This window comes from Citrus sinensis, chromosome 8, assembly GCF_022201045.2.
Source record: "Citrus sinensis cultivar Valencia sweet orange chromosome 8, DVS_A1.0, whole genome shotgun sequence".
NCBI lineage: Eukaryota > Viridiplantae > Streptophyta > Magnoliopsida > Sapindales > Rutaceae > Citrus > Citrus sinensis.
Window position 1 is genome coordinate 3,442,161 of NC_068563.1, and position 27,360 is coordinate 3,469,520.

Consider the following 27,360-nt stretch of genomic DNA (forward strand, 5'->3'; position numbering starts at 1 on the left):
GTTCTTTGACGGTAATGACTATGCATATTGGAAAACTAGAATGAGAATCTATTTGCAAGCTTTAGATTATGAAATTTGGGAAGTTGTTTGTGATGGTCCATTCATGCCTATGTTTAAAGATGAAGTAGGAGATGATATTCTTAAACCAGCAAGTTAATGGAGTGAGTTAGAAAAGAGAAAAATGTCCTTAAACTCCAAGGCAATAAATGCCTTATTTTGTGCTCTTGATAAGAAAAAATTTCATAGAGTATCTAGCTGTGAAAGTGCACAAGAAATATGGAATAAAATTGAAGTTGTCTATGAAGGGACAAATCAAGTTAAAGAGTCTAAAATTAGTAGATACACTCCTCAATATGAATTGTTTCAAATGGAACAAAATGAAAATGTGTATTCTATGTATACTAGATTTACGGACATAGTGAACACCCTAGGAGCTTTGGGAAAAGCCTTCTCAAATAGCGAGAAAGTTAAGAAAATCATTAGGTCACTTCCAAAAGAATGGAGACCTCAAAGAACCGCTATTGAAGAGGCCAAAGATTTAAATACTTTACCTCTTGATGATTTAATTGGTTCTCTCATTTCATATGAAGAAGATTTGGCAGCAGAAAAAAAGGCATGAGGAGAAGAAGAAAAGCATTGCTCTCAAAGCTTCAAAATATGAGAGTGATGGGGAGAGTGAACCGGATAATGAAGAGCTGGCCATACTAGCAAGGAGGTTCAGAAAATTCTTCAAGAAAACCGGAGAACGAAGAAATTTCAGAAATTTCAAGAACCAAAGGGAGAAGAAAAAGTTAATCACATGCTATGAATGTAAGAAGCCTGGCCATATAAGATCGGAGTGCCCACTTATCAACAAACTCAAGAAGAAAGTCATGGTTGCAACTTGGGATGATAGCGAGGAAGATTCAAGTGATGAAGAAGGGTCGCAAGAAGTATCAAACCTAGCGCTTATGGCAATAGGAGGGGATGATGATCTCAATGAGTAAGTGATCCCATCTATGATGAATTGTATGATGCTTTTAAAGAATTGTATAATGAGTTGATGAAGATTGGTAAAAAGAATGTATGTCTTAAAAAGGAAATGACAAAGCTTTAAAATGAAAATGAATCTCTAAATGCAAAAATTGCATGCCTAGAAGTAAAGAACAAAATATTGCATGATGAAATTACATTATCAAATGGGAAACCTAGTATCTCACATGATTATTTAGAATCACACATAGATTATTTGAAAAATGAAAACGAAATGCTTAAGAAAAAGAGCAATGAGTTGAATGAGATTGTTTTGAAATTTACAAATGGGCAAAAGATGTTGGATAATATGCTTAACTCACAAAAATGTGTTTATGATAAAGGAGGACTTAGGTATAAGCCTAACTTGAAGCAAAAATATTATAAGAATTATTTTGTTAAAGCTACCTCCACAAGTGATCATAAGATTGTTTGCCATTACTGTAATCAAAACGATCACATGAAATATAGATGTCCCATGAAAAGGAATGCATATTATGGTGTCAAATGTATTTGGGTTCCAAAAGGAACCATTGCTAACTCTCAAGGACCCAAAAAGATTTGGGTACCTAAAACTTGAGATTTTCTTTGTAGGGCTTAAAGAAGAAGAAAAATAAATGGTACTTGGACAGTGGTTGTTCAAGGCACATGACCGGAAACTATGCATGGTTCTCAAGCTTCACCAAAATTGAAAATGGTGGAGACGTATCTTTTGGAGACAACTCAAAAGGAAAAATTCTTGGAATTGGAAATGTTGGTAAAGTATCCTCAACTCTAATTGAGAATGTATGTTTAGTTGAGAACTTGAAATACAACTTAATTAGTATTAGTCAATTATGTGACAAAGGTTACAAAGTTATCTTTGATAAATTTAGTTATGTTATTGAGAATTCATGTGATGGCAAGATCTTATTTGTTGGGAATAGATGTGGTAATGTTTATATCATTGACATAGAATGTGCATCTACTCTTGATAAATGCTTTTCTGAATTACATGATGATAGTTGGTTATGGCATAAAAGGTTAGGACATGCAAGTATGGATTTGATTTCAAAAATTTCAAAAAATGATTTAGTTAAAGGCCTTCCGAAAATTGATTTTCAAAAAGATAAGATTTGTAAAGCTTGTCAATTTGAAAAACAAATCAAAACATCTTTCAAAAATAAAAATCATATTTCTACTTCAAAACCACTTCAACTTCTTCACATAGATTTATTTGGGCCATCTAGATATGCTAGTCTAAATGGCAAATATTATGCATTTGTGATACTGGATGATTATTCTAGATATACATGGTATTATTCTTAGTCAATAAGGATGATGCTCTTGATGCCTTTAAAGTGCTTTGTAAGAAATTACAAAATGAAAAAGGGGATAGTATTACATGCATTAGGAGTGATCATGGAGGAGAGTTTGAAAATCATGCATTTGAGAATTTTTGCAATAATCTTGGCATTGAGCATCAATTTTCATCACCTATAACTCCACAACAAAATGGAGTTGTTAAGAGAAAGAATAGATCCATTCAAGAAATGGCTAGGACTATGTTGAATGAAAATTCATTGCCTAAGTATTTTTGGGCCGAGGCCGTCAACACCGCTTGTTATATTTTAAATCGTGTGTTGATTATACCTAACCTTAACAAAACTCCATATGAGCTTTGGAAACATAGAAAACCCAATTTGGTTATTTTAAAGTTTTTGGACGCAAATGTTTTATTTTGAACACAAAAGACAATCTTGGCAAATTTGATCCAAAATCTAATGTTAGTATTTTTCTTGGATATTCAAACTCAAGCAAAGCCTATAGAGTTTATAAAAAAAATACACTAGTTGTAAAAGCATCTATGCATATTACATTTGATGAGTCTAACCCTTCCTCTGCGGAGAAAGGAATAAATTATGATGATGCAGATGGAGAGTTACAAGAAGAACCATTAAAGGATAATCAAGAGAATGCACCACAAAGAAATCAAGAGGATGAACAAGAAGAGCAAACAAATATGGAGCAACATAAAGGTACTTCTCAAACACTCCCCAAGGAGTGGAGGTATGTTTCTTCTCACCCTAAAGATGTAATTTTATGAGATCCCTCACGAGGTGTTACAACTAGATCATCACTTAGGAATACTTGTGAGCATAATGCATTCATTTCTCAAATTGAACCCAAATCCTTTGCGAATGCGGAAAATGATGAATCTTGGATTATGGCAATGCAAGAGAAGTTAAATCAATTTGAAAGAAACAATGTGTGAGAATTAGTTCCTAAACCGGAACATCAATCTATCATAGGTACTAAATGGATATTTAGAAATAAGATGGATGAATCCGATGTGGTTGTAAGAAATAAAGCTAGATTAGTGGCTCAAGGTTACAACCAAGAAGAAGGAATTGATTTTGATGAAACTTTTGCACCCGTTGTTAGCCTAGAATCAATTAGAATTTTGTTGGCATTTGCATGTTATAAAAATTTCATCTTATTTCAAATGGATGTGAAAAGTGCTTTCTTAAATGGGTATATTATGGAAGAAGTATATGTAAAACAACCCCCTGGTTTTGAAAATGAAAAACTTCCAAATCATGTTTATAAATTGTTTAAAGCCTTGTATGGATTAAAACAAGCACTTAGAGCATGGTATGATAGGCTTAAGAATTTGTTGTTAGAAAATGATTTTTCCATGGGTAAAGCGGATACTACTCTCTTTGTTAAGCATAAGAACCAAGATATACTTATTGTTCAAATTTATATTGATGATATTATTTTTTGTTCTACTAATGAGTTGTTGTGTAAAGAATTTTCATCATGTATGAGCAAAGAATTTGATATGAGTATGATGGGAGAGTTGAAGTACTTCCTTGGACTCCAAATCAAACAAAACGAGGAATGAATTTTCATAAATCAAGTCAAGTACGTAAAAGATCTACTCAAACGATTCGGCATTGATGACTCAAAGACTAAAAATACACCAATGAGCACAACAACCAAGCTCGACAAAGATGAAAAAGGCAAAAAAGTGGATATCAAAATGTATCGAGGTATGATTGGATCTTTACTTTATTTGACTGCAAGTAGACCCGATATCATGTTTAGTGTATGTTTGTGTGCAAGATTTCAATCATGTCCCAAGGAATCTCATTTGCTTGCTGTTAAAAGAATTTTCCGTTATTTGAATGGAACTATAGATATTGGCATTTGGTATCCTAAAGGAACTTATATAGATTTAACATGCTATTCGGATGCGGACTTTGCTGGTTATAAAGTTGATAGGAAAAGCACTAGTGGAACTTGCCATATCCTAGGTCACTCACTTATTTCATGGTTTAGTAAGAAATAAAATTCTGGTACACTCTCAACTACCGAGGCTGAATATATAACTGCAGGAAGCTGTTGTACACAAGTTCTTTGGATGAAACAAACACTTAGAGACTATGGTATTAACCTAGAACAAATTCCTATTAAGTGTGATAATACTAGTGCTATAAATCTTTCAAAGAATCTCATTCAATATTCCCGAAGCAAGCATATAGAAATAAGACATCATTTCTTAAGAGATCATGTTCAAAAGGGAGATATTGTATTAGAGTTTATTTCTACAGAAAAACAACTTGCCGATATTTTTACAAAACCACTTTGCGAAGAACAATTTTCAAAAATTCGGCATGAACTTAGGATGATGAAATTTTCTCATTAACATCTTGATACATGTTATTGAGTCTATTAAAATTGATTGATTTATGATTTGATGTTTTAATATCTATGGAATGCTCAATATACATGTGAAGTGTGTGTATTTTTGAACAATGTATGAATAAATTGTTGAAATATATTCATGTTCATGAATTATGCATTGAATTGGCACTTAAATCATTTTGGATCAATGAAATGATCTTGAAATGTATTAATTGTTGGTCATATACTAAAATAAATGTGAGAAATCATACGTTGTAGAAAACGGATTGCCGTTATTTCAATAAACGACTAACCGTTTTAGGGCAGAAACAATGGGGAACTCTCTGGACTCTGTCGGCTCGCCGATATCCTTATAAACGACTCACCGTCCTGATGAAAATTTTTGGGAACTCTATGGACCCTGTCGGCTTGCCGATATCTCTATAACGGGCTCGCCATTTGATGAAAAATTTTGGGAAGCTCTCTGGACGCTGTCGGCTCGCCGTTATCGCGCGATAAGTGAACAGTCATTCGTCTTTCTTTCCATTTCGTTCATGCTCACTTTCTCTCTCTCCCAAACCGTGACTGCAACTTCATTTCTCTCTCAAATCCATCATTTTTCTTGTCATTTTTCACCAAATTGAAGCATTAAAAACCATCCTTATCATCTTTAGCACATTTTTAACCGATTAAAATCGGTTTTCTCTTCAAAAATTGAAAAATCCCAAATTTTAAACCCTAGAACCAGCCGCACTTCTCTCACCAAATTTGAACCAAATTTCTTCCATTATCCATCACATTTCAACTTGTCATTACTCTCTCATCACTCAAATTTTATTTCTATCAATTCAATTTTTTTTTCAAACTCATCAATGACAGAACAACCACAGAGGCGTGCTCAAACCAAGCACACTGCTCCGCGTCGTTCCAGTCCCTCCGGGCCTCCCTCTTAGGACTTCGAGAGCCTCCATTTTTCCAATGATACCTCTGCTCAACGATTTCGTGACAAATTCATGGGCAAACCGGTAACCCCCTCATTTTCTCTTAACATTTCGAAGTTTTCGGATATTACCATTTGTGGTCGTACTATTTCTCAATTGCTTAGCCATTGGAAGGAAGCCTTAAGTATAGAAGAGCCCATATATGAAAATTTAGTCTGTGTCTTTTATTCAAATATGGAACTCTCCTCTACTCGTCGTGTTGAACTGTATACTTATGTATGAGGAATTCGCATTGCATTTGATGAGCCAGAATTATGTAATATTCTTGGAATTTTTTATGGAGGTTTAGATATTTACACCGCTAGGAAAGAACTTGATTTTAGTGATTTCTGTCACGTGGATGGTGTACGGAACATTTGTAGGCGTCGGGATCTTTCCGATGACGTCTGTTCTTTGTCCTTTAGGTCTCAACTCCTCCATTTCCAAGTTTGAATACTTCATATCATTCTCCAACACATGGTCACCCCTAGACAGGGTCACACTGATGAGGTAACTCGACTTGATGTTGGTTTATTACATTCCCTCATCCGTAGACGGCATGTGAGGTTATCCTACACTATTCTTTGTTATATGATGTCCACGCCTAGAGTCTCCAACTGATCCCTTCCTTATGGCAGCATCATTACTAGGATCTTGAAATACTTTCGAGTCCCTATCATTGAGCCCGTTTATCTCGAGACCCGAAGGCTCGGTCGAGAGATTATTTTTGCGATCGGATTTTTTAAAAAGCGTGGGAAGTAGGAAAAGAGAACATCCTCTAAGAATAAAGATACACTGTTTGCACCAGAGGATGATCGTATGTTAAATGACGTCTATTCTGAGGATGAGTTACCTGATTTCCGCCTTGGGGCTAGACCGCATGTCCCTCGCAGAGCAGCAGCAGCATCAACAGCACCAGCAGCAGCTTCCTCTCAGGATGACGAGCCAGCCGAGCCCGCCATCCCTCCTGCAGCATCGACCGTCCCTGCGGATCGCTTTCAGCAACTGTTTGACAAAGTGGATGTCCTGTCCCAGCAGCAGCAGTAGCTTCAATCTGATTTTGCGACCTTTCGGCAGTAAATTTCAGATCAGCAGATGAAGTTACTTGCTGGTAAGCGCTACATTCTCAGTTACTTTGGTTATGACCCAGGCAGCTCTTCTTCACAGCCCCCGTCTTAATTTTCTACCCCTCTGATTTTTGCACAAACATCACTCATTTCATGTAGTTATTATGATGATATTTGTCTCTTGTTTATGCTTATGATGTTTTCTGTTGATTTTGATAATATCTTGATTATCTTGCTGATCTGTTTGATTGTTGACATAGAGGTTGGTTGATAAGTTGGCATATATATATGGAAGTGTTTCTTTTAACTCTTTGTATTGTTAACGATATGCTTATTTTTAAGGGGAGATTCTGTCGAAATTTTTTTTTTCCAACATAAGTACTCCCTCAACCTCAATTTTTAGTCTTTTCGCGCTTATTTCTTTTTTATAATGAAGGGGGAGATAATTATTATCAAATCAATCTGTTTTGTTTAAAATTATTTTTGAGATTAAAACTAAAAATTCACATATTTAAGGGAAGTTAACAATTCCTTAAAAATTTCACTTAGGGGGAGCACATATTTAGGGGGAGCAAAATTGCACGAGTATTTTCTTGAAAAGTTTGTCATCATCAAAAAGGGGGAGATTGTTAACATAAATATTTCTTTATTAATTTTGATGATAACAAACTTGATTAAGATTGATTAATCTTTTATAAAGATTTAGAGACAAACAGTTATCTTGCAAAATAGTTCACTGCAGCAGTTTTTGTAGAAAGCGGTGATCCAACAATCTTGATAAACGACTCGCTGATATCAAACAGAATTGAAGATTAGTCTCTGGACCTAAACGGCGATCCGACAATTCTGATAAACGGCTCGCCGATATTGAACAGAACTAAAGATTAGCCTCTGGACCGAAACGGTGATCCGACATCTAGATAACGGCGATCCGACAATTTGAAAAATCATCCCAACGGTCATATTGACCAGTCAAACGGTGATCCGACATCTAGTTAACAGCGATCCGACAGTGTGCAGAAAGTTAATAACGACTAGTTTTCAGCTCCAACTATAAATAAGCTCATTCAAATTCAAACAAGGTTGATCACAACACAACCATTGAGCTTATATTCGAGAATACAATCTTCATAGAGCTTTAAAACACATTCTTGTTTCATCTATTCACACATTGGGCATTGATTTGTAATCTTAAATATTGTGTGAGAGAAAAATAATTTTCAATCTTCTACTTTGAGTGATTGTAAGTATTGAGATACACTTGGGTTAAGAGATTGAGATAATCTCTTGTTGTAAAGGTTCATTGACACCTTGGAAGTCAAGTGTAAGCATGGAGCCTTGGAGACTTGCTTAGTGAAATCCTCAAGCCCGAAAAGCTTGGAGGCGTGGATGTAGGCGAGGTTGGCCGAACCACGTAAAAATCTTCGTGTTTGAATATCTCTGCCCTTATCTTTTTATATTGTAATTGATTTAATTGTTATTCCATTAAATTCATTCTAGATTTGCATGATAATTTGTTTTAGAATCTAATAATTTTTAGAATCCTAATTCACCCCCCCCCTCTTGGGTTGCATATAGGGATGGCAAAAATCCTCACGGGGATGGGTACCCTCGGGGATTTTCCCCATTCGGGGAGGGTACGGGGATAATTTTATACCCAATTTTTTTATTCGGGGGAGGGACGGGGAAAATTTTTTACCCAATTTTTTATTCGGGGAGGGGACGGGGATGAGGTGGAATCCCCATCCCCTACCCATTTCCCCATTTTAATTTTTAATTTAATTTTTATTTTTAAAATTACCAATAAATAAATAACAAAATTATAAATATTGTTAAAAATAATAAATATCAAAATATTTATTTTATTAAATGCTAATAGGTATCCTACATTAGCTCGAATTGCTAGAGATATTTTGGCAATTCCAATTACAACAGTTGCTTCTGAATCAGCTTTTAGCACCGGTGGTAGAGTTGTGAGCCCACACCGTAACAAACTTCATCCAAGCACATTGGAGGCCTTAATGTGCTGTCAAAGTTGGTTACGAGCTTACAATAACAGTATGAGTTTATTTTACATTGTGATTATATTATACAGTTATTAATATTTGCACTTATAAGTTACTTTACTTATATTATTTTCATTGTTTTATAATTATTTTAATAATTTATATTTTGAATGTGACTTTGTAATGGATCAATATTAATGTAAGATATATTTTGAACTTTATTTTTATCTGAATTTTTTATTTTAATATGATTAATTTAAAATTGAAAATAAAAATAATGTATTAGACTATTAGTTATTCGGAGACCTAGGACCCTCGGAGATCCCCTGTTATTATTCGGGGAGGGGACGGGGGCATATACAAAATATCGGGGATGGGTATGGGGAGATTGATCCCCTCCCCTCCCCTCCCCATTGTCATCCCTAGTTGCATACTTGTATTTCACACCCCTTATAAACTCAACATCTCTCCCATACTTTGCCGATGTGAGATTCAACTATAGTGTTACAAACACCCCCTTGGGGACTCAGTGTCCTCGTTGAGGTTTGTCCCATCATCGTTCAAGAGGACACGCGAAGCCGCTCTGATATCATAATGTCATGACCCAACCTAGACCTGGCAATATATTGTCCGCTTTAGACCTTAACAAGGCCCGTACGATTTTGTTCATGGGACGCACATACACGCCAAAACACGTTTTGTCAATTAAGGTGTGGATCACTCCTTATAAAGGCAATATCTCTCCCATTCTTTGCCGATGTGGGATTCGCCTAGGGTGTTACAATCATTTCTAGAGTCTTGGACTTATTTTTCTCTTTGATTTAAAATATCCCATTGTTAAGAATTCTTAAAAAGTGAACTGAAGAAATCCCAAAGCAGCCATTTCATATAGGTAAAAACTTGCTACCATTCATAGATTCTACCATACAACAATTTGATATCCATTATAAAAGTATTCTACTAGTTTACATTTCTTAAAACCATTGTGGGGACACTTAAGGAGTGGTCATTAAGTCTTTCCCAACACTCATAAAATTGTTCACTCTCTCTTTGTCTTTTAAAAAAAAGAGAACATATGAATCCTAATTGAATTATCGTTAAAATTTTGGAAATGAAATGTAGAGCATAGTACTCAAATCGTCCAATTTTAATGGTTCTCTTTCTCTTTTAAACCCTTCAATACTTAAAATAAAAACTCAAAATCTTCATTTACAATTCTCTTTTCTAATACAATCTTCTGACGGGCAACTAATTTTTACAACTCTCTGCATTCATCGTTGATTGTTGTTTCATTATCTTTGAGAATTTTAGTTTATTACGTATTTAGTATCATTCTTTTTAGATTAATATAATTATTTGCATATATTTTTTATGTGTACTGCAGTGCTAGAGTATGAAAAGGAATTTTGAATTTCACTACATCTTTTTTTTATAAAAAAAAAGGAAATTAATAGCCTTAACATATGCATTACACCAAGATAAATATAGAAGCTAAATATGCTAAAAAAAGCAAAACATACCTTTAATTCCTCTCATAAACACCGTACTAATTAATTAAAGTTGGGTGATAAACGAAACAAACTTATTGATCAAGTCCACAGCTTTTTCACATTTAAGGTTGTCGAAATAGAAGCTATGCCCTTCGCCGTGACTCTCAACAAGCTCCACCGTTCCTTTCCACCCACTTTTCTTCAAGTCTTCGTAGTAATTCATAGCCACAGGTTTCAAATAATCTTTCTCAGCCACAAATATCAAAACCCTCTCACACCCAAGCCTGGCCAGATCCTCTGCGGGAGGTTTCAGCCGAGGATCCTGCAACCCTCCGTTTGTTGGACACATGTACAACCATATCTCATCTTCTTCAGGACTAGTGCCACCGAAAAACGGATGCACCATGATCACCCCAACCACCTTTACACAGGGTAACCCGATTGACCCGACCCGAAATGCCAGAGTATGCGCAATATTCCCTCCAGCACTGCCTCCTCCAATGAAAACTCTCCCAAAATCAGCGTGATCATTCAACCATGGCTCGGGTCCATTTCTGCTGGTATGGGACGCCACCCAGTTGAGTGCAGCCCACGAGTCTTCGTAACAAGCGGGTATTGGTCGATCCGGGAAGAGCCCGTATTCCACGGACACCACTACAGCATTAGCTTGTGCAGAAACGACGCTACAGAAATTATGATACCGCGGACCAAAGGCTGACCGCCTGCAGAATCCGCCGCCATGCACGTAGAATAAGAGAGGGAGCTTCTTCTGGTTAGGGTTTTGGGCTTCATACGGAATGAAGATACGAGCAGATACGGGTGGTTCGGACGAAATAACAACGTCTTTGGATCGGACACCGGTGGTGGGGTCATCGGAGGGTGGGATCTTTTCGCAGTCGGGTTCGAATAACTCAACCCGGCCGTCTTTGTAAACCCGGAAGAATCGGAATTCTTTTGCAATTTCCGAGTCGCTTGATGCCATGTTTTTAATTTGAAGCTTCGGTTTGAAATATAATCATAAAAGAGAAGAAGGGTTCTTTCTGTTTGTGCTGTTTGGTGAAAGAGGGAGAGCCATCAAACGCTTTATAATATGGGAACGTACGTGGTCACCTAACTTTCACAGCATCTTCTCGCCCATAAGTATCTGTTTCTTTGACATTTATTTTTTCTTTTTTTCATACCTTTTTCTTATCAGTAAATATTTACGATATACGAATATGACGTTGATATTCCAAATAGTTACAGTTAATGCAACTTACAGCTGCCCTGTAAAATGCGGACCCGATAGATAAAGGATTTAAGTGGATTACACGAATGCCTTTTTTAGGCCAACCAAACCAACAAATGAAAGAAACCAGTCACCAACTCTTCTTTTTCCTCTCTTCTGATCATCTGTTGGGAGAGAGGAAAACAAATAAACAATCTATTTCTGCACCACTGCATGCTTGTTATAAGGATAAGTTTTGAGCTATTATATCAACTACACAATAATACACAATAATTAAATGATGTTATGATATATATTTTTTTATTTTTAAAAATTAATATGTAAATAGTAATTATATTAAATTTAATTACACATATTATGCATGTATTAGTTAGTTTTATTACCTTTAATGTATTCTAAAATTCTTCCCAACATTAATAAATTATTCGAAGGATTAATGAATTAGAAGAATTAGGATCTAGTATTGAGCTGAGTTTTTATTTAAAAATAGAATTAATAGTCAGGATTATTTTAATTTTTTATTTTTTATTTCTCTTATCTAACAATTTTTACTCTCTTATTTCTTTTTCCGATCTCTGTCTTTATTTTATTGGAGTTAGAAAATCTTTCTTTTTTTTTCACACACTAAAATCACCGGCAATGAATCCACCTCATAACCCGTGGTGGTTTAAACCCCCATTAGAGAAAATAATTTCAAAAAAAATTAAAACAATTACTTGAGTTACTAATTATCCCTATTAAATTTTTAAAAAAAATAACCCCATAAACTTATAAGCCCAATTAATTTAAGGATAAAGATCCTCTCATGATATGATCATATCTGAACATTGAAGAATCTTTTAACATTTATACATTATTATTTATGTATGGTCAAAGTTTACTTAATTATTATATTCTCATTTATTTACCACTAATCATATAAAATATATTTGCTCAAATAAAAGATCAAATCAGGAGAAAACCTTATCCAAAATTTAAATTTAACTTTGAAAAAATAAAAATCCACACTTTAATTAAAAATAAAAGAGACAATCGCTTAATGGCGGATCTAGAAAAATAATTTACGGGGGGCTAAATTAGATAATATTAAAATATAAAAAACTAAGATTTTGAATATATAAAATATTTGCTAATACATTTATAATTATTCTCTATGCATTTTCATATTTTAAAAATGTTATGCAATAGACTCATTATCAATATTATTAAATTGATTGTTTCCTATATAAGTAACCAAACTATCATTTATTCTATCTGATTCCAAAGATGATTCATTATGAGTTTCATTATTGAAAACATTCGCTTTACTATTATTATAGGAAGTGGAAGAATTAATACTATTTTTTAGAATAGAAAATATTTTGGGTGGTGGGCTATCATTATTTTTAATTAAGATATAGATTTTTATAATTCTTAAAAGTTAAAGTTTAAATTTTATGGGGTTTATAATCTATAGTGACTATTTTAATAAATTTAATGGGGCTAATTAAAAAGCTAAAATATTTTTCTCTTTTATTTTTAAAATTTTTTTTTGCCAGTGGGGGCCACAAGCTGCATCCGCCCCTGCAATCCCTCACTTGGGTGTTTTATAAGTGAATTAGAAATAGCACACCCAAAGCAAAGATAAATGGATGAAAATACTGCATACTTTATTCATATTGAAGTTGCCTTTTTTAGGCATTACATGAACAAACTTAAGAAAATAATAAGAGCCATTATCCACCAAATATTGCAGCAACTCTCCAGTAAGAATAACCTAAAGACAAGGTAAACATAATTTTGCAAATAACACTACTAAACTTCCAAAAGACTAGGACCACAAAAAAACACTTTATTGACACAATTAAGGAATTTTCAACAGGTTTTACTATTATTTAATTTAAGCCCATTAAATTTATTAAAATAACCTTTACAAACTCACTAATCTATAAAATTTTAGTTTTTATATTTTATCAGTATGTAATTTAACCTCTGATAAATTGTTTTCATGAAGCCGCCACTAAGTTCATCACTCTTTCGAACCTTTTAGTCGTCGTAAGGAGCTAGAGTAAGTTTTGCAGAATTAGGGCATGCGAGAGCTCATTGTAAATGTAGAAAATTCTTATCTCCTACACCTTCTTAATTCTCTTTTATCATGATAATATATGCTTTTATATAAAATTTATTTACTTCTAAAAAGAATTTTAAAAAGCGGCTCCACGCATCATTATCATGATTCAGTATATCTTTAACAAAGCTGAAGGCTTGCAGCTTTCAAACAGAAATAATAATTTTGATGACGCTATTTTTCCGGTATAAAAGGAAAAAGAAAGTAATCAGTGGTTGCATATGTGGAAGGCATCAACTCACAATGGACAACAAATCTAAGTAACCCAAATCAATGAGTTTTGAAATTTACGCCACCATGTCACTTTTCTGGACTAAAACATTGCGCTAATAGAGCATCATTCTATTAATTATGTCGTCATCACTGACATCAAGTCTATATCCATATTTGCAGCGGAAGCAGATCAAGAACAGTCCTCTTAAAAATATCTTTAATTTTATACATATTAAGAATTTAAGATATATCAATAATGTAATTTATTAAAATTAAACATTTAAAAATTTTAATATTTTATTTTTATATATAGACCCGACCTCATATTTTTTTTCTCTCCTCTTTTTTTTTTTATTTGCCATTGCACTCTCTTTCTATCTTCTCTTCTCTTAGTTTTTTAATCCCTCACTTTGGTTTGATTTTTTTTCTCAATCACAAAAAATTCTTTACTCTCTCAAGATTTGATATGTTGTCATATTTTTATAATTTTTTGAATTTTGTTTTCTACAGTTAATTTTAGTTTTACCCCTCATAAATGAATACACATGAATTAGATTAGTCAGCCAAAATGTAGAAAGAATGAAGAACAGGGAATCAACCTCTTTTTGAAGCCCTGCAACCACCTTTTGAATTTAAAGGAATTGTGAGCAGTTGCCTCCTTCGGGAAAATTTACAGCCCATAAAATATATATATATATATATATATATATATATATATATATATATATATATATATATATATATATATATATATATATATATATATATATAAGTACAACAATATACTAAATCTTTTATGCTTTCAAACATTTAGCGAGATGAATTCAGAGAGAGAAATGGCTCATAAAAGAATAAAACAGAGAATGAGGGATTAAATATTTTTAATATTTATCTTAAATAAATTCTATCATCAATTTATCTTAAATAAATCGAATATTAATTGAGTATAAATTAAGAATATTTTTTTAAGAGACTTGACTTGCTCCATCTTTATTATAGGACTAGAAAATAGAACCGCGCTTCAAGCGACTTTGAAAAAAGAATTTAATATTATTCTTTTTTTTTACTTTACACTTGATGAAACGGATAAAAAATATGAATTAATTTTTTTTAAGATGAGGCAACCTTATAAAAAAAAAAACTATTAGCAAGCAATACAAATAAAGAAACAACGCAAGATAAAGAATAAAATGAGAGAATATATTATAGATTGATTTTATTCATTTCAATTGTGTGTGTACAAAACAAAAAGATGAGCTCTCCTTTTATAGTTACATAATCACTCCATGAAATTAATGAAAAATTATGGATCATAATTCTTTGTGAGATAGTGGGAGTTATAAGGAAGCTAAAGGTTGCTAATGGGAGATAGTGGGGAGACTAAGAGATATATGTTATGAACATCTACATTTATTTTAATAAATTTATAACACTTCCCCTTAGATGTTCATTACAAAGAATATACCTCATTAAAATCTTTACATAATTGTTATTGTGTAATAACAATCAAATTAATTATGAGAAGATGAAAAGCCAAATCTAAAAGAAAATTTCTCTATTTATTAGATAATAGAGAATATACAAAGATGAAAAATGATGATGCCACATCACCTCCTCAAGTCCCAGCTTTATATATATGTATAGATAGATTGATAATCATTATTTGATTTTTTTTCAAAATTTGTGCGGCTACTTAAAAGGAAAATAAAGCAACATAGTTAGTGGAGCATGAAAACGAATACCGCTGTCACATAGACTGCCACGATTATGCTGCTAAGTAAAAGTCAAAATTGTTCTCCTCCCTCCTCCCTCCTCCCTCCTATATTTGAAAGCACACATTTCATTCTAACGTAGATATCTAAGAGATTGATTAAAAGTCCATACCGTATGTGTTGGAGGAGCACGATTGCCACCAATAATGGAATAGGTATGGCCGTATGGGCACGTTCGGTCAACGTCTTCTCTTCAGTTTTAACATAGCCAACGTACACATGTAAAGATTTGTAAATATCAACAGACATTAAGTGAATTATTATATTTTCAGTTTTTGAAAATAAATATTTTTCCAACAAAAATCTAAAATATACGTGTAAATTATGAAATGGGATGGGTGTAAAAATTTTGTTAAAAGAAAATCTCATTTAATTGTTTAATTGACACTACTAGAAAAATGGTCTTTATTGACTTTAGAATAATGTCATAAATTACTTTCACTGACACTTGTTAATTGTGTCAATAATCTGGGAGTCAGAAAAATAATGACACTTGCAAGTAGTGTCAGTAATTATTATTACTACAGTATCACCGATATTATGACACCATAGTATTAGTAGTTATTGATATTTTATTAGTGTCTATGATTACTGTTACATGGTATCACTAGTTAATTTATTTTTAAAAAATAAAAAATTGAATTGGATCATTGCCTATTGATTTATTGGTAAAATTAAAAGGCACCACACAATAACAAAAAGAAATTGATTTATATCACAAAATCTTTCATTTCACATTTAAATATTATTAGTATATATTACAAATTCCAAAACTTCAATAACAAAAATATGAGATATCCTACTCTCATAGCTAAATAAACCAAATTCAATACATAAAAATTTCTACCATCCAATCAAATGCCTACTACTTGTGGCTAAATTTAATAAATCTAGAAGCTAAATTGAGAAGGATGACTGCCTTTCACTCTTTGAATATGAGTAGTATAATTGTGTTATCACACCAGCAGCTTCTCCATTCAATAGACTGTATGAGTTAGGATATAAGTGAAGTTGAGGAATAAACACTTCAAATACATTGATCAAATCTGCATATGAATACATGGAAAAGAAAAAAAAATAGCTGCCAATATCCAGCCATTAGAGAAACAACAATTAACAGAAATAAAATTATTTTGTTCTAAAGAAAAAAATACTCATAAGCTATTTATAAATAAATTCAATTATTCTCTTTTGGTAAAGGTTATATATATAGCAAACTATAGCAGACAAGAAGTTTTTAATGTAATATCTACTTTCAACACAAGTATGTTACTCTATCTACAGATACCAAATGAATTTTGTGCATAGTTAAAAGCTATCACAAATGCTCTATTATAAATAAATCACCACTCATTTCCTCAATTTATTCATTCTAAAAGCTTATTTAACAAGGCAAAAAATAAGTTCTCAAACTGCAGTTTCCTTAAACTGGGCATAAAATAACTATGAATCTTCATATTTATATTAGGCATAATAAAGTTTGGACATAAAATATTTCAATAATTTGAGAGTTCGATCCAAAATTATTACTACTAAAAGAAATAATATTTGCAAACTTAGTTAAGCCTTTATAAAGTGAGTATGAGATTTATTATACTACTTAAATCTATTCATATGAACCATTTAAAGATTATCACCCTAAATTGTAATTAAGTATTCATTAATTTGGCCTAATTATAAAACTTTAAGAAGATAAAAAAAAGTAGAATAAAAATATAATCATTATATATTTCCACTCACAAGTAATGTTGCTTTAACTTGATTGACATCATAACCCAAAATCACTTTAAACATTTTTCCTAAACCTAGAAAGGGAAAAAAAACAAACTTTAAAATATAATTATTATATATTAAGACATGCATATATAACAAAACCATTTACTAGAATATTCATAGAATAATCCATAGTTCTTAAAATTAATATGCTACACTAAGTATATATTTGATACAGTAAATTAATTTTTAAACTATTACTCATATGCTCATCATCCAAAATCATTTATTTGAAGCCTTCAAAGTCTTAAACTAGGATGTCAAACTCAAACCAACACAAAACAAGAATGTCAAACTCAAATCAATCGCAAATCATACAAATCAATAATCGGGCTAATATTTAAGTTAAATTAGTTCAATTAAAAAGAATAGCTAACAAGCTCCTAGCTTTCTCGAACCACCCGGCTGGTCCTAAAACCATTCATTTTTGGGCTCCAATTACAATAGTAATTGGTACTTAAATACATATTTATAAATTTTAAGATACTTAATACATTGGATTGATATTTTTCAGTTTTTAACAACACATATGAATGAACAACATATTAAAATTTGAGATTATTCTGATATTATTATGTTGGTGTTTTGTAAGATCAAAAGTTAATAAATAGTTATGTCAAAAGAACTTGCTGCAGAGCAGCAGAGTTCAAAAAATCATTAAAAATAACCTACAAGTTCAATCAACATAAACTTTTTCAGATTTGAAGTATGCATATAGAACTTTAGTTTCTCTGAATTTCAGCTCATTCAGACATGTTTAGACTATTGTTTTGCACCACCAAACATGATACATGAGTAATTTATGAAAGATTGGACAGCAACCAACCATTTTGAAAAATCGATTAAAAATCAGTTATAAACCCAATTCATTCCAAAATTTCCTGAACTGAAACATACACATTTGACATTAATTATTTCAAACATATGGTAAAGTTTGGACAAAATATTTCAATACTTTGAGAGTTCATTCCAAAATCATTACTTATAAACAAGTCTTATGATTTTGGCCATGAATCTTATAAAATTTAAGATACTTAATACATTGGAATGATATTTTTCAGTTTTTAACAACACATATGAATGAACAACATACTAAAATTTGAGGTTATTCTGATATTATTATGCTGGTGTTTTGTAAGATCAAAAGTTAATAAATAATTATGTCAAAAGAACTTGCTGCAGAGCAGCAGAGTTTAAAAAAATCATTAAAAATAACTTGCAAGTTCAATCAACATAAAAATTTTCATATTTGAAATATGCATATAGAACTTTAGTTTCTCCGAATTTCAGCTCATTCAGATATGTTTAGACTATCGTTTTGTACCACCAAAGATGATACATGAGTAATTTATGAAAGATTGGACAGCAACCAACCATTTTGAAAAATCGATTAAAAATCAGTTATAGACCCAATTCATCATTACAAAATTTCCAGAACTGAAACATATACATTTAACTTTAATTCTTTCAAATATATGGTAAACACAATATTTTTCCAAAGTATATATAATGAAGGTTATTTGGTGCCAATAAAAGAGAAGAAAGTAGCAAAGAAAAAAACACAATAAAAGCTAAATCTTTACCTTCTTGTTTCTTCCAAGTAGCCAAAGAAACAATACCTTCTAGTTTCTTCCAAGTAGCCAAAGAAACATAGAAGCTCTTCTCCAAATCACTTATTTAAACCTAAAAGAACAATTAAAACAAAAAAAAAAAAACTCAAGATCTAATGACAATAAGAGAGACCCGAAATCATAAAATAAGAAAAGAAATAAGAAGTTAGGATTTTAAAGGCAAATGGTGAACCTGTGCCACCGGTTTGACAGGATCATGGTTGAGCACTTTTTGACAATTTTTTTTTAAACCAAAAACGCCAAGCTGATGTTTTCTCATATTAATCAATACATTAATAGAATCAAATTGAAGCTGTAAGAACTAAAAACTAGAAAGGGGAACACAAGAGAGAAATTCTATGCTGTATTCTCCTTCTTGAGTTTTGCAAGCTCCTATCGAACAAGTCCACCCTTCTTGATCTTTGCAAACATGACCTTGAACCTATCAAAATCATTCAGTGCCGCTCTCCTTTTTTGGACAGTCAGCTTCCTGCCCCAGGAGCTGTTTTCCCATTTGTTCTTCACATCAGCCTTCTCCATGGCTTCAATCAAAGACTTCTTCCTGGGAACTCGATTGATGTTAATCTTAATATCCGTGAGAGAAAGCCTCTTCATTTGGCTCCTCACCATATCATAGGCATCAACAAGAGCCTATAAAGCATCACAAAAATAATAACAATTGTATACAACTAAAAAATAAACGAAACTGTTCAAAATTCAAAGAAATCCAAGCTAAAATCACTCTGTTTACAAAAGCACATCAACTTTCTAATTTGCTATTTTTGTACAGAAAAAAAAAGAAGGGGTACCCAGTTATCATCAACTAAACCAAAATATTCAGAATTCTTGTGACAATTTTATAAGATTCAACTCAAATAAAGCATAAGCATAAAGTGAATAAAGGTACCCTGTTTTGATCAAGGACATTGACGATGACCACAAGCTTCCCATAGTCCTTGTCGTAATTAACGAGAGCAACTCTTCCTATCTCCACGTACCTCTTGAACTGCTACACTCAAGGTCATAAACTTTCAATTATCAACTACTTGTTGAAAAACATAAAACTACGACAGATTCAAGTTAATTAATCACTGTGTTGGTTAATTCGTGATCTGAGAAGGACCCATTAGTGGCGAAGAGGTTACCATTTTCGAAGATATTCAAGGCTCTGCCGGAGGAGCAAGGAGATGAATGAATGAGGCAAGAGGCCACTTTTTGACAATTTGGATGTTAGGGAGTTTTCAGATCTGGGGAGCTTAGGAGGGAACAAATACTTTGGTAGAGGGGGTTGAAAAGTTATATTTTGGATAAGATCCATTTGTTGTTTTGTTTTTATCCACTCAAAAAGCACAACTCTAAAAAAATTAAAAATAATTCGTAGCCTAGTGGTCTTTTGATTCAATGTAGAAGCTTTAGGTTTAAGAGGTCTTGGGTTCGAATTCAGACTAAAACAAAATTAAAATGATAATTTTTAATTGCTGATACCAAAGCGTCATTGATCGCTATTACTAAAGCTATTGATACTTCAGTATTAGTAATTAGTGATACATATCTGTTAAACGCGGAAACTGATCCAAATATATGTATATACTGATACTTTTAAATAAAGTATCAGAAGACAAGTATTAGTAAAGACTATTTTTCTAGTAGTATGAACTTTCATTAAAATAAGAAATGAACTAATTTGTATTTAATTATTTAAGTAATTTTAACTAAAAAGGGGGGTTTATTAGGAATTTTGAGGAGTGTCAAAAGTCTTAATCTTTTTTTTTTTTTAATTTGGGAAGGAAATTTCTGTTGAACATGTGAAAAGTGAAAACAATGGGAGACACAATTGTACTTTTTTAGACAAAATCTCATGGTAAGCCACACACCCCGTAGTAAAATACTATGTAATGGGAAAGAAATGAATTTAAATACTTTATATATGTTGCAAACTGGAATCAGATATTGGAATTTATATTTCAGGATTTCGATTCAACGACTCTCTATAACTCTTCAATATTGAATTGTTAATCAGTTAATTATGTTATATCAATACCAATTCAATCACAAGTATGGCGACATGAAAAGTAATAAAACAACCACAATTGACAATTAATATTTGCTTTCAATACTATTTCTGAGGGAACCATTATTTTGCTTGATGAAGGAGATGAATTTATTGGTCAACTCCAAAGCATTTGTACATGTAGGGTTTCTCAAATAAAAGACATGCTTCTCATCGAGATGCTCAACGAGCTCCACTCTCCTTTTCCATTCACTCTTCAACTCCTCGTAGTAATTTTTCCCAGCGGGACACAAGTAGTCTCTCTCAGCCACAAATATCAAAACCCTCTCACACCCAAGCCTAGCCAGATCCTCTGCGGGCGGTTTCATCCTAGGATCCTGCGGCCCATCATTACTTACACACATGTACAACCACATCTCATCGTCCTCCGTACGGCCAAAAAATGGGTGTACCATCGTCACCCCAACCAAGTTCACACCGGGTAGCCCGATTGATCCGACCCGGAACGCCAGAGTGTGTGCGATGTTCCCTCCTGCACTGTCCCCACCAATGAAAAAATAAGTTCTTATATTTTCTTCACCAAAATTATTTTAAATGTGTATGTTAAATCTAAAATTAAATAAAATTATTTGAGGAAAATCAAATTCGTCTAAGTAAACTAGATTTACCTCCAATAGATATTAAGTCTGGCTATGCGGGGGAAGTAGAAAATCCGCTACTTTATAAATATAATTCAACACCACATTGTAGTTTAAATACTGTGATTTAGCCTATGTACGGAGATGGTTGTTTTTTATCAATTTGAATTCGGATCTTCTTCTAATCTCATTTTTTTCTTAAATTTTTTGAAATTCTTGAGACAAGTGAAAATCGTTTTAGAAAATCTATTTCTTAAATTAGAAAAGTAAAATAGCAAATTTCCATAAACAAACCCAAGTCTTCTCTTTCATTCACTATTATTATTATTTTCTTTTGGTAATTTTTAGGGACATCCCCTAAGGTTTTGCATATTAACACTCAAATAAAATGTATTGATTTAATTACAGATACTTCCCTCCTCGTTAATATAAAATATGTATGGCGTTAGTATAAAAGGATAAACTTGTAAATACATACTTAAATTTAAAAAATAATTTAAAGTGAAGCTCGATGTTGAGAAATCTTAAATGTTACACCTTATTAACCATATCTTGAAAATAACCAGCAGACAAAAGAGAGCCACCAATGCACTTATCTTTCTCTTTCACATAAGCAAAAACTCAATACCATAAGCAAAAGCCAAACATCCACTTATCTTTCTATTTCACAGAAGCAAAAACCCAATACCATTCCCGATCTTTTTTTTCTAAAGTTGTGAAGAAATCAAGTTTAAAAAAGATTTTACCTTCAATTTTTGTGTTGGCTCAAGTCTTCCATAATGCCGCTGGCCGAGAAGAAGTGGAAGGCTGGGAAGAAATCCCGGAGGAATTTGCCACTGGCGACAAGAAAAAGAAGTGCGAGAAGAAGAGCATCAACACGTACACGATCTACATCTTCAAAGTCCCAAACCAAATCTATCTTGATATCGGAATCTCAAGCAAGGCCATGGGAATCATGAACAGTTTCATCAACGATATTTTTGATAAGCTTGCTTAGGAAGCTTCAAGGCTGGTGAGGTACAAGAAGAAGCCGACGATTACATCTCGGGAAATTCAGACCATATTGTGAGACGTTTACTTCTTGGTGAGCTGGCCAAGGGTACCAAGGCTATTATTAAGTTTGCTTCTTTCTAAATGAAATTTGCTGCATTTGTCAGTAGATTTTGGTGCTATATGATTTGTTTAGTTAGTGATTTAGGCTTTTAATTTTACTAGATGAAGACGTTTTGTTTTTCTTTTTTTTTTTTGGGGTGGGTTTGTAAGGTTTGTTTAGATGTACTTGAAATTGGGATCTGATCTAGGTGACGTGCATGTTCATTATGTGAGAAAAAGAAAAAGAAATATGATTTCTAAATTGTCTTGTTGGTTCTTTACTGAGTTGTGATTCAATATTATGAAATTCTCTTAAGTGAAATAACTGCATTTTAGAAATTTTTTTATTTAATAGGCGATATCAATTGCTTTACATGGAGGACTATGTTGGTCTATTAAACATTTTGTGATTCCAAGTAATCTTATTGTCATTGGTTCTCAAAGCTTTGTTTAATAATTTATCATTTTGGCAGGAAGGGTATTTTAGTAATTTAAACAGTCTACTAACAGTCAATGTAATGAGAAACTAACGACAAGGGAGCTACCTGTAATTACATCAATACATTCCATCTCAATGTTAATACGCAAAACCTCAGGGTAGGTCCCTAAAAATTACTCTCTAGGTAAATTTTATTTTTTACCCCCTCAATTTCGTAGTTCTCACGTATTGTCAGCTGCATTAATAAAGTTTGTTGTTTCCATGTTATTATAACATGAAAAATAAAATAAAACGAATTGCACAGCATATATATTACATCGTAACATAAATAATTGGTTCATTAATTTTGTTGCTTCCATATTATTATAATATGAAAAAAAAAAGAATTGCAGAGCATATATATTACATAATAACGTAAATAATCGGTTCATTAAAACATGCTTATTGTCAGAAAACTGAAATATTAGGTATTCCTTCATGGGTTATTGCGTTTAAATCGAGTTGATACTAGGACTTTGGGCCAGGTTGGTAATATTGTATTTTTTAAAATTATTGTTGTTGGATATGCTATAGAAATAATGATGATGATGATGATGATGATGATGATCTCTTTAAAGTTAACAATTTTATTTTCCAATTGATTAGGATAATTTTAGATTTTTATAATATATATATAAGGATATACATGAACTATATTAAGTATAAAATTAATTTTCAAAATTAGATTTTGAAAAGCACTCTTTCCCTTCTTTTCAAATCTCTTATAAGATGTGTTGATTTTGTCAAAAGTGATTTGTGAAAAAATTTAATAAACACCAAAATTAATTTTTAATCTTTCAAAATAACTTTTAAATCTCTCAAAAGTAATCCCAAAACAGGTCCTTTGAATGAATGCAACATGTAAGTTAAGAAGGCGAAATATTGATAGAGCTGCTATCAGGATTTTGAATGAATGCAATATGTAAGTCAAGAACGTGAAAGAACTGTAATCTTAGTCATGAAGTATATGCTATCATTTTGAGATTGTCTTATTGCTTCTTCACAATCTCATTTTGGTTTAATTAAACAAATAACAAATATATGCTTGTTACTAGATATTTTGCCCCATCTCTGACCACCACCCATCTTGAAATTTATACAATTTTAATTTATTGTATCATGATAAGAATGTGTGCGATCATGCATGTGTTTTCTTCTTGGTGGGTCTAAGCCGTGTGACTTGATGAGGATAGCTGAGAAATGGATTGTTGATTATGAAAGCACATCTTGCTAGTATTTGCGAATAATTTCATTGATTTATTATATAAATCATCTTAAAAGATTTAACTTATTACGATTAAGACAGTTTATTAGTGGAGTAAATATCAATTTTTTTCTTTTCTCTCCTTTGTATTTTTTACTTTATATTTCTTGAATCTCAATTTAATCTATTTATGTCGAAAATTATTTTTTGGTTATTAATATTTTACTCTCGGTTATTGAATGCGTTTGGTTTTTCACAATTTTGATAAATTAAAATGCATTGTAACGGCATTTTATGAAAAGCCAAATGCATTTTATTGAAAAGCCAAGTGCAGAATCCACCGCCATGCCTGTACTATTGGCTTTTCATAATTTTGATCACGCAAGCATATGTGGCTGTGTAATTACGCACTGAATCCAAATCCACCCACCTTCCCCCGCGCGCCCACCCACCATCCCCCCGCGCCCACCCGCCAAAAGGTCAATTTTTTCCTCTTAACGTATTAATCTTTAAAAATCATTCGTGGATTGGATATATAGGTGACGTCTTCGTCGTCTAGCATGCATCAAACCATGCTGTTCCATTTTAGTTAATGAATTATTTGTTTCATCACTCATGCATGAATGACAATGGCATGTGATGTCCCTCGTCAGTCATGCTACTTGGTAAACATGCATCAATGACAACGGCATATGTATGTCCCTCATCCTTTATAAAGACTGACGTTAACTTATAAGCAAATAATCTTCCACCGATATGGATTGCCTACCACCTTTATTTATTGTACTTAGTTCGACCCCAAACTGGAAAAAAATCTAGTATCAACAGTTGACATTATTTTTTTCCAAAATACAGCATCTTCCTTTCTCTCTTTACTACCATATAGGTCACAGTACAAAAGCCTCCCTATATTATTATTATCTTTTTTCAGCTCAATTTAATCTTTCCTATGGATTCCTCAAACTCAAAGCCAGCAGCTGAAGTAGCCCAGGACGTGTCTCCCATGTTTAAAATATACGAAGACGGCATAGTGGAGAGGCTTATAGGCAACGAGATAGTTCCCCCATCCTTTGATCCAAAAACAAGCGTTGATTCCTGAAAGAGTTTGTTGACAGTGTTTGGCTTAAGAGAAACTAACAAGAAAATAAAAGAAAATCATAAACGAAAGCTCTGAAAAAGATCATCTTATTATTATATATAACTAATGATTACAACTTGTTATTTATAGTAATGATCAGAGGAATCTCGTAGCTTGACAGTTTGTTGGATCTAATATGCATGCAATACAGTTCGTTATCTTTGCTGCTGAGCTGGATAACTAACTAACACACGTAAGCATTATCAGCAGCTCCATTTAATCAGATGCTCTCATCTGTACCATATTATCATACTCTGTAACATCCCTATTCAAGCTGAACTGACCTGGATGGACATTCAGCTTGCTTCTTAGGTAGTGAAATTGATTGAAAGTTAAAGCTTTGGTAAGAACATCGGCATTTTGATCTTCACTGGGAATGAACTGAACTGTAATTTGCTTAGCTGTTACTTTGTCCCTGATGAAATGAATATCAAAATCAACATGCTTAGTTTTAGCATGATAAACAGGATTGTGAGCTAAAGCTATGGCACTTTGATTATCACGCCACATTATGGGGGCTGTGACAAGATGAATATGTAGCTCTTTCAATAAGGACTGAATCCAAGTGACCTCAGCTGTAGCTTGAGCCAAAGCTCTGTATTCAGCTTCAGTGCTCGATCTGGAAACTACTGCCTGTTTCTTAGATGACCAGGAAACCAAACTTGAACCAAGATAAACAGCATAACCAGCCACTGATTTGCGATCATCCTTATCACATGCCCAATCTGAGTCACTAAAACAATTTATCTGCATAGTGCCGTAATGATAAAAGTGTAATCCAAAGTGAATTGTTCCTTTCAAATATCTAAGAAGCCTCTTACAAGCCTCCCAATGCTCTGTTGTTGGTGAAGCTAGAAACTGACTAAGTTTATTTACAGAGAAAGCTATTTCTGGCCTAGCGAGGGTCACATATTGTAAAGCTCCAACTGCACTTCTATATTGAGAAGCATTTGAAATAACATTGCCTGACCATTTTGTTAGATAATGACCAGTTGACATGGGAGTAGGAACTGGACTGCAGTCAGCCATATTGTGCTTGGCTAGAAGATCAGCTATGTATTTTGATTGCGAGAGATACATTCCTGATGTTGTTTTGGTAACTTCTATCCCAAGGAAATAACTCAGTTTGCCCAGATCTTTCAAAGCAAAAGCATTTTGCATATTTGTAACCACTTGTTGCACCAGTTGATCACTTGAGCCTGTGATGATTATATCATCTACATAGACAAGAACAAAGATTGCATGACCACCTGTCCATTTGTAGAAGAGAGAGTTGTCTGACCTTGAATTGTGGAATCCCCATTGCATAACCAAGCATCTTTCAGTCTCTCAAACCAAGCCTTGGGGGCTTGTTTTAAACCATAGAGTGTTTTCTTCAACTTATAGACATGAAGAGGTCGAGATGGATCAATGAAACCCTCTGGTTGTCTCATATACACATCTTCAACTAATATGCCATTCAAAAAAGCATTATTCACATCCACTTGTCTGAGCTGCCATTTATTCATGACTACCAAACTTAAAATAACTCTGACTGTGGATGCTTTAACAACTGGACTGAATGTTTCTGTGTAATCAACTCCATGTGTCTGATGAAACCCCTTAGCCACTAACCTGGCTTTGTATCTAGAAATGGTTCCATAAGCATGATACTTTATCCTGAATATCCATTTGTTTCCAACCACTTTAACTGGTTCACTTGGCAAGACCAGATCCCAGGTATAATTGTTTTGAAGTGCTTGATATTCTTCTTGCATTGCCTTAAACCATTTTGGATCAGATAAAGCTGCTGAAATAGAAGTAGGTTCTGAAGGTATGGCTAGTAAAGCAGCTAGATAAGATTTAAGCTTAAAAATACCAGCCTTGGATCTGG

General features: G+C 32.9%; 1 protein-coding gene and 1 pseudogene across 1 annotated transcript; both read right to left on the minus strand.

The window, feature by feature from the left end:
* Nucleotides 1–10,134: 10,134 nt before the first annotated feature.
* On the minus strand, nucleotides 10,135–11,365 carry LOC102631253 (probable carboxylesterase 5). Its single transcript, XM_006480062.3, has one exon. The coding sequence runs from the start codon at nucleotides 11,203–11,205 to the stop codon at nucleotides 10,288–10,290; it is 918 nt and encodes a 305-aa protein (XP_006480125.2). The 5' UTR covers nucleotides 11,206–11,365; the 3' UTR covers nucleotides 10,135–10,287.
* A 4,893-nt stretch (nucleotides 11,366–16,258) lies between these two features.
* Nucleotides 16,259–20,215, minus strand: LOC102616354 (60S ribosomal protein L14-2-like; annotated as a pseudogene).
* Nucleotides 20,216–27,360: the final 7,145 nt, after the last annotated feature.

Excerpts from the sequence above, each read along its gene's own strand:
- LOC102631253 (XM_006480062.3), bottom strand. The coding sequence starts at position 11,205 with ATGGCATCAAGCGACTCGGAAATTGCAAAAGAATTCCGATTCTTCCGG.